At 51.7% G+C, this 14074-nt stretch overlaps 1 protein-coding gene across 1 annotated transcript; it reads right to left on the bottom strand.

The window, feature by feature from the left end:
* Positions 1-3691: 3691 nt before the first annotated feature.
* LOC120920065 lies at positions 3692-8712 on the bottom strand. The gene is made up of 3 exons (XM_040331978.1): positions 8532-8712; positions 7798-8250; positions 3692-4137 (listed from the first exon to the last, which is right to left on the bottom strand). The coding sequence occupies exons 1-3, from the start codon at positions 8710-8712 to the stop codon at positions 3692-3694; spliced, it is 1080 nt and encodes a 359-aa protein (XP_040187912.1).
* Between the last annotated feature and the right edge of the window lie 5362 nt (positions 8713-14074).

Genomic DNA, 14074 nt, shown 5'->3' with positions numbered 1-14074 from the left:
GAAATCGAATATGGCGTATTCCGCTCAACACTAGAGTCAAAATCATATTTCTCCATTTACATGAAGGTCAACAGAGTTTCCCCTTACACTAGAGTGTGCAGGATTCCTCCTTACAGTGCAAGGGGAAATTTGATGTAAGCGGGAATGTTGCAGACTTTGTTGTAAGGGGGAACTCTAATGTAAGGGGGGCTCTGGTGATGAGATCACATTATATCTATATTAGATCACTGCATTCCCCTTTACATCAGCATTCCAACTTGCATTTAAGATGGAAACTCTAATGCGGGGGGTGGGGGAGTCTGGTCACCATAGAGCACCTTCCCCAGAGTGAACGCACTAAGGTAAGGGGGGATAGAGATTGTCAGAGACTGCATACATGATACAAGAGATGGTCAGAGACTGCATACATTATACAAAAGATGGTCAGAGACTGCATACGTACTACAGGAGATTGTCAGAGACTGCATACTTGATACAAGAGATGATCAGAGGCTGCAGACATGGTACAAGAGATGGTGAGAGACTGCAGACATGGTACAAGAGATGGTGAGAGACTGCAGACATGGTACAAGAGATGGTGAGAGACTGCAGACATGGTACAAGAGATGGTCAGAGACTGCAGACATGGTACAAGGGATGGTCAGAGACTGCATACATGATACAGGAGATGGTCAGAGACTGCAGACATGATACAGGAGATGGTCAGAGACTGCAGATATACTACAGGAGATGGTCAGAGACTGCATATATGATAAAAGAGATGGTCACAGAGTGTGCAGACATGATACAGGAGATGGTCAGAGACTGCAGACATGGTACAAGAGATGGTCAGATACTGCAGACATGGTACAAGAGATGGTCAGAGACTGCAGACATGGTACAAGAGATGGTCAGAGACTGCATACATACCACAGGAGATGGTCAGAGACTGCATACTTACCACAGGAGATGGTCAGAGACTGCATACTTAATACAAGAGATGGTCTGAGACTGCATACATGATACAAGAGATGGTCAGAGACTGCATACATGATACATGAGATGGTCAGAGACTGCAGATATACTACAGGAGATGGTCAGAGACTGCATATATGATACAGGAGATGGTCAGAGACTGCATACATGGTACAGGAGATGGTCAGAAACTGCATACTTGATACAAGAGATTGTCGGAGACTGCAGACATGGTACAAGAGATGGTCAGAGACTGCAGACATGGTACAAGAGATGGTCAGAGACTGCAGACATGGTACAAGAGATGGTCAGAGACTGCATACATACTACAGTAGATGGTCAGAGACTGCATACATACCACAAGAGATGGTCAGAGACTGCATACTTGATACAAGAGATGGTCAGAGACTGCATACATGGTACAGGAGATGGTCAGAGACTGCATACTTGATACAAGAGATTGTCAGAGACTGCAGACATGGTACAATAGATGGTCAGAGACTGCAGACATGGTACAAGAGATGGTCAGCGACTGCAGACATACCACAGGAGATAGTCAGAGACTGCATACTTGATACAAGAGATGGTCAGAGACTGCATACATGATACAAGAGATGGTCAGACACTGCATACACAATACAAGAGATGGTCAGAGACTGCATACATGATACAAGAGATGGTCAGAGACTGCATACATGATACAAGAGATGGTCAGAGACTGCAGACATGGTACAAGAGATGGTCAGAAACTGCAGAGATGGTCAGAGACTGCAGACATGGTACAAGAGATGGTCAGAGACTGCAGACATGGTACAAGAGATGGTCAGAGACTGCAGACATGGTACAGGAGATGGTCAGAGACTGCAGACATGGTACAAGAGATGGTCAGAGACTGCATACATACTACAGGAGATTGTCAGAGACTGCATACTTGATATAAGAGATGGTCAGAGACTGCAGATATACTACAGGGGATGGTCAGAGACTGCAGACATACTACTGGAGATGGTCAGATAGAAGGATGAGCTCCGGCGTGTTTGCACAACCCACGTGCAGAGCCCCCCAGGAAGTCGGCACCGTGTTGTGCTAATCACAGGCAGCGAGACATTTCCCGATCTCTGCAGCTGTGCAATGGGACAATGTCTCACTGCCTGTGATGAGCGCAGTGCTGACTTCCTGGTGGGCTCTGCACATGGACTGTGTGAAAATGCTGGAACTCATCCTTAGTCAGAGACTTCAGACATGGTACAGGAGATGGTCAGAGAGTGTGCGGACATAATTGGGCTGAAATTGCACAGAACGCACAGCCAGTGGCGGCCCGTCCATAGGGACGCACGGGCGCCGCCCCCCCTCCCAGAGTCACACACACAAAAAAGGGCCCTTTAAGAACTTTTATTCGGCTAAAATGTCATTTTGACATTTTAACCGCAGTTCTGGCGGCCGTCTATAGAGGGTGCTGCAGCGCCACCCCCTCTCGCAAATAACTCACATTCGTGCATAAATGCATGAATGTATGTTATTGTTGGTTGCCAACTGCCTGGTCTATTCATATAACCGGACGTGGGACGCCGGTTACCCGAATAGCGGCAGCTGGTTGGCTGAGGGGAACTGCCTATCAAAGCCAGCGGCTCTGATAGGCTTTTCCAGTACCGCCCTTCGGCTCTCGGATGTCTATACTCGAAACGCAGGCAATCTGCGGTCCTTGCATAAGACTGACGGCCGTTTCAGCCAATCAGGTTCCCGGATTCTGGTTATCAGGAACCTGATTGGCTGAAGCTTCACCACCGCGGCAGAAGATATCGAGGGAGGACATGGAAGCTTCAGGTAAGTGACCTGGAACCCACACTTTGCTAACTTGCCTGGAAAGGGGGCATTAGTATGGGCACCTGGAGCAATTTGCCTCATCTCTTGTGGATTGCCAAGGGCCACCCCCTCTGTGGTAGACAGCATCTTTAATTTGGGGGGGGGATATGTGCTAAGGGGGTGGATTTCATATCCAAGCCCCCTTGCAACATACGTCATAAAGTGCCCCCTAGAACATATCCTTGACTATGGTATACCAGAATTCACCCTGACCGCTAAAGCCCCTTTACAGTTAATACCCCCCACTTAAACTTTAATAAATAATGAGACCACTACTTAGTGTTGGAGTAAAAACTGGCCGTAGCAGCCTCCTTTATTTTAAATACTCTTTAAATAATCATAAATAACCAATAACAAAAACCAATAACACATAGAGAAAAAACACTTATTTCCTGAGATAATAACCTCTCTAACATGGTGCTGGACTTTGCAGGACCCATTAACCCTTAACTCGTTAACCTTTAAACTTTGTAACTATGTAACACTTTTTTGGCACTGCTGTGTCCTAACCTCTGGTCATAGGCCTCAAGCCGAAGCTGGCTCAAAGACGACCATTGACCGCAGTGCCCCCATTCACCAACCTTCCAGCTACATTAGTAGACTGGGAACTAGAAACCCCTTCAGGACCCCTCCCACCGCTGGGTACTGGCGTCCATCTTTGGGGTAATATCTTCTCCTGCAAAGTCCAAAAACACCCGCCACCAGCACCCAAAGGTAACCCCTTACCTATGGGAGCACCTCCACACCCTCATCGCTTGCTGTACCCCCTCCTCTAAACGCAACACCCACATATCAATCCCCACGTCCGTGAGGTGAACACCATCACTCCTGAGGTATCTCCATGTGTCCACTTCCAATTCGGGGTGCCGAACCACTAGCCCCCCCGTTCCTGAGCACAAACCGCCCCACATTTCTGTTTATCTTCCTGCGCGCCCCGATTCACCCCCTCTACCGACCTGGCCATCCTCCATGTTGACCTGGCCACCATGTCTGACCACACCACTATCGTATCCGGAAAGGACATCCGGATCCGCTGAAAGTCAAATTTAATGTCCCGTGCTATCTCCATCATCGATCTCACTCCAAGATCATTCCCCCCGGCGTGAATAACCAGAACCTCCGGTGGCCTGTCCAGCCGTGCAAATTTGTGCACCTCCGGCACCACCTTGCTCCATAACATCCCGGGGACCCCCAACCACCTTACACTCGCCTCCTGTCTCGATATTCCCAGCTGGCGACCGGTCGGGCGATCATCCGCCCGTCTGGCCCCCCGAACCACATAGGAGTGGCCCATTATCCAGACCAAAAGCGGTCCAGTACCTGAAAAACAGTAAACAAAAACACGTCACCAACATACCCACATAGAGATAACCCGCTTTTGAGTAATCACTGTCACCCCCTTTGCCCCGTAACTCAAAACCCCACTCCCCAGACCTTCAACCCAAGCTAGCCACCAGCTGCGGCCTAACATATAATTGAAACCGCCTGGATTCCCAACGCCCTATCCTCTTTATTGCCTCTTCACCCAGTCCATTCCTTGCCGCTTCCGTAGCTGCCCCGATCCTATAGGAATGAGCCGAGAACTCCTTTGCCACCAGGCCCAATGCCCCCAGACACTTCCTAAACACTGCCACAAACTGATATCGTGACATCGGGGACCCATTTTCGTGTACCAAAAAGGCGCCCCCCACCCCCGGACAAATGTCCAGGTAGTCCCTTACCAGCCCGACCGGGCACAACTCCGACCCTTCAATTGGGAACACATGAACCGCCCTTCCCTTGCCACTCTGATCCGTTTTGGACCTTCTGAGCCACAACGTGACCCCCTCCGGGGTCCAACCGACATCCGCAACTCCCATGCCCCCCTGGACCAATTTCGACGGGCTCACCAGCTCGCCCACCCTAAGGCCCCAAAAAAATGCCAGCGCGAATGCCGCGCGGAACAATGTAACTTTCAAACCTGGATGAACATATCGCCCCCACTTTAGCCAGGATTCCTTTCAAAACTTCGAAAGACACCGGGCGGCGAGCGTCAGTCGCCGCCCCTGTTTCCCTGTACCCTTCAGAGCTTGTCGCACCAGAAGGTCCTTTGTAAGATCCCGGCCACCCTTGCCATTTGAACAGAAATGCCAACCCGGCCAATTTCCTATCCAACGCCAACGGCGACACTCCCGCTTCCATGTTTCTAGACAAAAAATACAGAACCAGTGTCCTCACCTCCGGTCCCGAAAGGTGAACCTCCGATTCCCTCACCAAATCGCTCCACTCCGACCATACCTTCTCATAGGCCGCCCAAGTACCCGCACTCAACGATTTCCTAATCCAGGTGGAGATTGTTCCAATGGAATCTGCCACAGCCACTCCGGACAAGGGACCCCCCGTTCCTCTGCCTCCGGCACCAGCTCCCGGAACCTGTCCCACTGAAACCGAGACAAAGCGTCAGCCACGACATTGTCCACACCCGGTAAGTGCACCGCATACACAAACACATTCAGCTGCATACAGCGCAGCACCAAGTGTCTCAGGAGACGAATCACTGGGGGAGAAGACGCGGTAACTCGATTGATCACCTGCACGACCCCCAAGTTATCCCCATGGAAGCGCACCTTCCGATCCCGGAAAGACGTGCCCCATAACTCAACCGCCAGCACCACTGGAAACAGCTCCAGCAGCACCAAATTCTTTGTAAAGCCCGCAGTCACCCAAGACTGCGGCCAAGAGCCAGCGCTCCACTGACCCTGAAAGAAGGCCCCAAAGCCCGCACCCCCGGCCGCATCTGTATACAGCTCCAGGTCAAATTGCTGACCGGGCCGGACATCCACAAGGCCCTGCCGTTAAAACCCTCTAGAAAAGAGTGCCATACCCGCAGGTCCTCCCTATGCTCCTTCACGAGCCGCACATAGTGATTGGGCAACCTAACACCCGCAGTGCTAGCCGACAGCCGACGACAAAAAACCCTCCCCATCGGGATAATCCTGCAGGCAAAATTCAGCTTACCCAACAACGACTGCAAAGCCCGCAGCTGCACCTTATGCACTCCAATCATACCCCTGACCTCCGCCTTGAGGCCTTCTAGCTTATCCTGCGGCAAACGACATTCCATCTTCTCGGCGTCTATGACTATGCCCAGGAATTGAATGACAGACCTTCCGTCTTTTCGGGCGCCAAAGGCACCCCAAAACGTTCCGCTATGTGTTCTAGCGTAGATAACAAAACCGCACAAATCCGTGACCCCCCCGGTCCAATGCAGAGAAAGTCATCTAGATAGTGGATGACTGAATTCACTCCCGCCACGTCTCGCACCACCCATTCCAAAAAGGAACTGAATTGTTCGAACAACGCACAGGATACCGAGCAGCCCATGGGCAGACATTTGTCCACATAGAACTCCCCTCCCCAGTGACACCCCAACAGTCTGAAGCTGTCCGGGTGCACCGGCAACAGCCGGAAGGCCGCCTCGATGTCCGACTTGGCCATCAACGCCCCCCTACCGTATGTCTTGACCCATCCCACCGCCGCGTCAAACGATGTGTAGCACACCGAACAATCGCCCGCCTCAATCGCATCATTTACCGACCCCCCTTTCGGAAATGAGAGGTGGTGAATGAGTCTGAACTTGTTTGGTTCCTTCTTCGGTACCACCCCCAACGGTGATACCACCAGACCCTCCAAAGGGGGGGATTCAAACGGGCCCCCCATGCGGCCTAGCCCCACTTCCTTCCGTAATTTCTCAGAAACCACTTCGGGGTGTTGTAGAGCCGAACTCAAATTCTTGGACAGCGGCAGAACCACCGTCAAGCTACAAGGAATACGGAACCCCACAGTAAAACCTTCCTCCAGGAGCTGAGCCGCCGCTCTGTCCGGATACCTACCGAGAAACGGCAGCATCCTTCTCACCATCACCGGGGTGCTCCCTCTTACCCGAAGAATCCCCGGGACGTCCCTTGCCCTGCTTGAAGCAGCGGGAAGAGGGGTGATTACCCCCACACCCGGAGCACTCATGCTTGTATCGGCACGACCCCCCAAACTTGCAGCTACCCTCGTTGAACTGCCAACAAACCCCTTTTTTCTTTCCGGCCGACTGTCCCAGGGAAGAGGCTCCGCCGGCCCCCCCCTGAAAAAACGGCGCCGACGTCCTAGGAGCCGTCATAAGCCGCATCCAAAGGCTAATGTCCTTGGCGTCCCAACGAATTTCCGGCCTGATCGCCCGACGTTGCCTGAACTGTTCGTCATATCTAAGCCAACCTGTGCCCCCATAGCACCTGTAGGCCTCACTGATCGCCTCCTGGTAACTGAAGAGCGCCGAGCAGTGCTCGGGGTTCTTCTCGCCAATCACACTGGCCAAAATGGAATACGCCTGCGACCAGTTTGCAAACGTGCGAGGTATTAGCCTGTACCTCCTCTTCTCCTCATCTTCCTTCTTAGAATCCTCTGGTTTTACCCTGTCCAAATTGAATTTTTCCAGCGGTAACAGCGCGAATATCTCCACGTACTCGCTCTTCCAGATCTTTTCCCGTACCTCCTGTTTCAGATGCGACCCCAGCGGCGCATCGTAACAGGTGTAAACCTGTCCCCTAGCCTCATCCGCTAACCGTACTAAATCCCATTTTTTAGAAGCGGCCCCCGCCGACTCGGCGGTAACCTCCGGCTGCACCGATGCCCCGGCCCCCAAGCCGCCCCCACTTGCCTCCTTTCCAGCTACCACCAACGGCGTAGTGGCAGCCGCCACCGCCGCCGCGGCCACCCCCGTAGCTCCCCCGACCGGCCCCCAAGCCGCCGCCGGGCTTGCGGGAGGTCTGTCCCCCCCTTTTAGCTGACTGACCAGAGCCTCTAACCCCGACAAAAACCTTTGCAAACCCACATCCCCTCCAGCAATACCCACCTGTGCATCCGTAACCTGGGACGCCGGTGCAACAACCACATTCCTCTCAACCACATCAACACATTGCCTATTAGAAACATCAGTGTAAAATGACTTACCGGGCTGCGTGGAAGCAATCCCATCAGCCGACCGTCTCGAATCCCTCGTTGCTGGTACCGTCCTGGGCAAGACCTCGTCCTCAGATCCCGACCGCTCTCCCTCCGACCGATCCTCCTCCTCCGATGATGACCCACCGGGCGGCTCGGTCCCGGAGGCCGAAGGCCCAGGGCCGGATTCACTCCCCCTGCGGGCCCTGGACCCGTGCGGCGATTTTGCCGAAGCTTTCCTGCTTGGCGTAACCCTGTTGCTGCCGACGCGCTCCACCTCCTGCAAGTGGCTAGCCGAGGAAGCTGGGGGGCTAGCCACCGTGGCCTGCGATCCCACTCGCCGAGACCCCACCACCGGGCCCGTCACTGCCTGATCCACACGCCGGGCGGGCAAGGCCGCCGCATCTGAGCCCCCTGGCCGTCCCCCCCTTGCACCCACGCTACTCCTGTTGCCCCCGGCTGGGCCTTCTGACACAATACCCGCCGCCCGCTTCGCGGGGGGGCCCGAAGGGGCCCTGCTATGTCCACTATCCCCCCTCTGCCGTCCCGGGGATATACTGGGCGAATACCGGCGGGGGGGTGGGACGAGCACGTCCGCGAGGCCCCCCGGCCTGTGTGACTAGGCCCCGACGACGCTGCTCCCACGCCTGTGTGATCAGGCCCCGATGCGGCCTGAATTGTGACCCCGTGTGCCCGCACTGCTCCCCGGACCGACCGTTCAGGCCCCGACTCCGCCCGCACCACACCTGTGTGCTCCGGCCCCGATGCTGCTTGTCCGGTCTGGACACGGCTAGGCCCCGATGCCATGCGCCCCATGTCCCCTCCATCCTGCGATAAAAGCGCCCCCAACTGCCTCTGCAGCCAGTCCTCACCCCGGATAGCCGCCTCCGCCCTCAATCTCCCGAATAAATCCTCGATCGCAGCCATCGCCGTGACAATTTGGGACAAGCGAATTCCCTGCAGGCTGAGCAGACACAGCAGCAACTTCGCTCCCCCACGCTGCCTCTGCCCGGGAAACTGAGGGTAAGAGATATCTGTGATCTCTCCTCCCCTCCTCTGCTCCTCCCCCCACAGCTACTAGGGTTTCTGTTAACCCTGTAATGGCCGGCCCTACACTGACTTCCAGTTGCTCCGGGCCTAACTTTCCCCCAAAATTACTCACAGTAAACTGTAACCCGTAGGCATGACCCCCTCCCTCCCCCTCTGGAAGGCTCACTTACTTTGCATCAGGACGTGTGTAATCTTGTCAGACGAGCAGCTTTTCTCGGCAGCAGCGTGGTGAGCCTCCCTCTCCTCCCCCTCCTCCTCTGTGTACACAGGAAACATCACACAGCAGGAAAAGGAGGAGGGGGCGGGCTCAGTTCACTCCGTCTCACTCTGCACTGTGTGTGTCAGGGCCAGGCAGCTGTGGACTGCAGGGAGAGATGTCGGCTGACTCGGCTGTCTCTCTGCCATACAAAGTGGAGTTTGCGGCCGCGTGCGGGAACGACAATAGCCGGGAAAGGGACGGGTGAGGCATGGGCAAATTAGGCAGCCGCACGGGGCCCCTGACTTTGCGAGGCCCCTGACTTTGCGGGGCCTAAGGCAGCCGCCTAATTTGCCTAATTAGAGAGCCGCCTCTGAGCTTATGATATACCAAAACCCCCAGATCCTTCCAGTTGTACTCCCCCTAGTATGTATGATGCATGCATAGTCTTAGTCCCCAAGTGCAAAACTTTACATTTATCAACATTAAACCGCATTTGCCAATTAGTCGCCCAATTAGACAGAGCATTGAGGTCGGCTTGTAAATTGGCGACATTCTTTTAAAAACGTTATTACACTGCATAGCTTGGTGTCATCTGCAAAGACAGAAATGTTACTTTTGATCTCAGACCCAATATCATTTATAAAGATATTAAAAAGTAAGGGTCCCAATACTGAACCTTGGGGTACACCACTGATAACCTTAGACCATTCAGAGTAAGAATCATTAACCACGACTCTCTGAATTCTGTCTTTTAGCCAGTTTTCTATCTATTTACAAACTGATATTTCCAATCCTGTAGACTTTACCTTACACATGAGCGGAACTGTATCGAACCTTTTTGCAAAATCCAAGTATATGACCTCCACCGCCACCCCTCTGCCCAAGGTTTTACTTACCTTTTCAAAAAAAGAAATCAGGTTTGTCTGACAACTTTTGTCTTTCATGAATCCATGCTGTCTGTTACTTAAATAGTTTTTTCCAGCAAGAACTCCTCTATGTGGTCTTTTATTAATCTCCCCAGTATCTTCCCAGCTATAGAAGTTAAACTAACAGGTCTATAGTTACTTGGTAAAGACTTTGGGCCTAATCCACAAAAACCCGGCGCAACGTAATTTTTCCCATTTAAGTTACACCGCCGCAAAATCTCTACCTAAGTGCCCGATCCACAAAGCACTTACCTAGAAATTTTGAGCGGTGTATCTTAAATCCGTCCGGCGCAAGGCGTTCCTAATCTAATGGGGTGAGTCCCATTTAAATGAGGCGCGCTCCCGCGCCGGACGTACTGCGCATGCTCCCGACGCGATTTTCCCGACGTGCTTTGCGCGGTTTTACGTTACGCCGAGTTTTGTGAATCGCGCCGGGTAAAAAAAGTTGAATCGGGAAAAAAAAAGATGAAGCGGGAAAAAAAATGTTTTAAAAAGAAATTTGACAGCGTCGCGGGAAAGACTTTTACATGGTGTACTAACTTTACACTTTGTAAAAGCAGCCCTAATTTTGCGACGGCAAACTAATACTTACGGAGAAAAAACGAAGCGTAAAAGCTTTGTGGATCTCCGTAAGTGCTAATTTGCATACCCGAAGCGGAATTTTGACGAGAAATGCCCCCAGTGCGTCCTAAGATCCGACAGTGTAAGTCCCTTACACATGTCGGATCTTCTGCCTATCTATGTGAAACTGATTCTGTGGATCAGTTCCATAGATAGAAACAAGGATACGACAGCGTATCAGTAGATACGCCGGCGTGTCCCTTTTGTGGATTAGGCCCTTTGTTCCCTTTTTAAATATGGGCACCACATTGGCCCTGTGCCAATCCAGTGGTACTATTCCTGTCATTAATGAGTCCCTAAAAATTAGATACAGTGGCTTTGAAATGACAGAGCTCAATTCTTTTAGGATCCGTGGGTGGATGCCATCAGGCCCAGGTGCTTTATCCACCTTTGTTCTGTCTAAATATTTCTGGACCATATCACTTTTGAGCCATTGTGTATCATTTGGGGCTTTGTCACTACCACCCCCATTATGGACATGAGCAGGGTCAAGTCCTGGGGAAAAAAAATGTGGGAACTCCCACCCAAGATCCACTCCCCCACCAAAAATAAATAAAAGGTATACGCTCATATGCATATATATTTCACAGAAAATACAGTGCAACATTTATTTAAAGTGCCAGTTTACAAAAACAAAACAAGTTAACTTGTCAAACTAACAGAATAATCACACATACCTCGGGGTACTCGGTACTGGCCTGGCTGGTCTTAGGGTGCTGTATCCCCCCATGTCCACCTCTGTACATCCCCATGTCCACCTCTGGGTTCATCCCTGTACCCCCCATGTCCACCTCTGTACCCCCCATGTCCACCTCTGTGTTCACTTCTGTACGCCCCATTGTCCACCTTTGTACCCCCCATGTAAACCTATGTACCCCCCCATGTCCACCTCTGTGTTCAGCTCTGTACCCCCTCCACCCCTGTTCCCCCCCATGTCCACCTCTACCCCGTCCACCTCTGTGTTCACCTCTGTACCCCCCATGTCCACCTCTGTACACCCCATATCCACCTCTGTACCCCTTCATGTCCACCTCTACCCCCATCCACCTCTGTGTTCACCTCTGTACCCCCCCATGTCCACCTCTGTACCCCCTCCACCCCTGTCCCCCCTCATGTCCACCTCTGTACCCCATCATGTCCACCTCTACCCCCGTCCACCTCTGTACCCCCTCATGTCCACCTCTACCCCCGTCCACCTCTGTACCCCTCCTCCCATGTCCACCTCTGTACCCCCTCCACCTCTGTTTCTCCCGTCCACCTGTGTTCACCTCTGTACCCCCGTCCACCTCTGTGTTCCCCTCTGTACCCCCCCATGTCTACCTCTGTACCCCCTCATGTCCACCTCTACCCCCGTCCACCTCTGTGTTCACCTCTGTACCCCCCCATGTCCACCTCTGTACCCCCTCCACCCCTGTTTCCCCCCATGTCCACCTCTGTACCCCCTCCAGCCCTGTTCCCACACATGTCCACCTCTGTACCCCCTCATGTCCACCTCAACCCCCGTCCACCTCTGTGTTCACCTCTGTACCCCCCCATGTCCACCTCTGTACCCCCACCACCTCTGTTCCCCCCCGTCCACCTGTGTTCACCTTTGTACCCCCCATGTCCACCTCTGTACCCCCCATGTCCACTTCTGTCCCCCCCATGTCAACCTCTGTACCCCCATGTCCATCTCTGTACCCCCATGTCCAACTCTGTACCCCCTCCATGTCATCCTCTGTAACCCCCCATGTCCACCTCTGTACCCCCCCATGTGCTCTGTGTTAGTTCCTATGCATTTTCCTATTCTGAACCACAAGATTTGATTGGTTGCTAGGACCACCTGCTACAGCTCCGGCATTTCCTGTCCTCTGTTTAACGCTGCCTTACCATCTCTCGCTCTCCCTGCTGTACAAGAGAGCGAGAGACAGTGTTTTTTTACTCCTGCTCGCGGCGCCGGTCCGTATGTCCACACCTGACTCGGGCACCCGCATACCCTGTCACAGCTCTCTCCCTGCACTGTCAGTTTTTTACATGCCCAGACCGCCCGACAGACACGCCGCGCTCTCACTGCTGCATACAGGGGACTTGGAGGAGGGGGGTGCCGCCGCCGCCCGACACCCCCCAGCGTGTGACACCCAGGGTGAATCGCCCCCACCCCCTAGTTAGTACGCCGCTGCAGAGGCTGCTCGAGTCCTGCAAAGGGAACGACGTTCCTGCTGTAAAATAAGTGCAGGGACGTATTTCCCACGCGTTCCCGCAGGACTCAAGCCCTGGACATGAGCTCCCCCATGCTCTTTGTATACACAGAGCTGAAGAAAGTATTTAATAAATGTGCCTTCTCTTTGTCCCCAGTCACCCACTCTAGATTATTTAGTAAAGGGCCTACATGCTCAGACTTGACCTTTTTACTATTAATATATTTGAAGAATTTCTTGGGTTTGTCCTACTATCTTTTGCAATCTGTCGTTCATTTCGAGTTTTTGCATCCTTAATTTCTTTTTTACATATCCTGTTATATTTTTTGTAACATTTAAACGACACTAGTGTTCCTTCATTTTTATATTTTTTAAAGGCTCTTTTCTTATACTTTATAGCTTTTTTTTTTCTTTGGCTGTGAACCACATAGGTTTTATTTTTAGCCTTTTAAACTTATTGTCCATGGGAATATACTTTACAGTGAGTTCACAAACAGTCTTTTTCAGGAATTCCCATTTCTGTTCTGTGCCCATTGATGCCAATATTCTCTCCCAGTCTGATGCCCTGTACACACGATCGGTTCATCTGATGAAAACGGACTGATGGACCGTTTTCATTGGATGAACCGATCGTGTGTGGGCCCCATACATTTTTTTCCCATCGGTGAAAAAAATAGAACCTGTTTTAAAATTTTCGTATGGTTAAAAAAACCATAGAAAAACGATCGTCTGTGGGGAAATCCATTGGTCAAAAATCTATGCATGCTCAGAATTAAATCGACGCATTCTCGGAAGCATTGAACTTCATTTTTCTCAGCACATCATTGTGTTTTACGTCACCGCGTTAGACAAGATCGGATTTTTAACCGATGGTGTGTAGGCATGACTGATGAAAGTCAGCTTCATCGGATATCTGATTAAAAAATCCATCAGTTCTTTTTCATCAGACAAACCGATCGTGTGTACAGGGCATAAGTCCTGGAGAGCAGCCCTCATCCTTGGAAAATTTGCTCTCTTGAAATTGTGTTTTTATCTTTCCTGTATATGGTTTTTGCTTACAGCGAACATCAAATGAAATCACGTTATGGTCACTGCTACCCAGGTGTTCTTTTATCTGAACATTAGTAATACGCTCTGCATGGTTTGAAATGACCAGGTCCAACAGAGCATCATTCCTAGTGGGGGCCTCAATAAACTGGACCATAAAATTGTCCTGTAATAGGTTTATAAATTGTTGCCCTTTAACTGGCCCAGCAGTGCCATTACTCCAGTTAATTTCTGTGTAGTTAAAATCCCCCATTATTATCACCATCCCA

The sequence above is a fragment of the Rana temporaria genome, chromosome 13 (assembly GCF_905171775.1).
Source record: "Rana temporaria chromosome 13, aRanTem1.1, whole genome shotgun sequence".
Classification (NCBI taxonomy): domain Eukaryota; kingdom Metazoa; phylum Chordata; class Amphibia; order Anura; family Ranidae; genus Rana; species Rana temporaria.
Note: the sequence above shows the minus strand (reverse complement) of the source record. Positions and strands in the feature narration are given on the sequence as shown.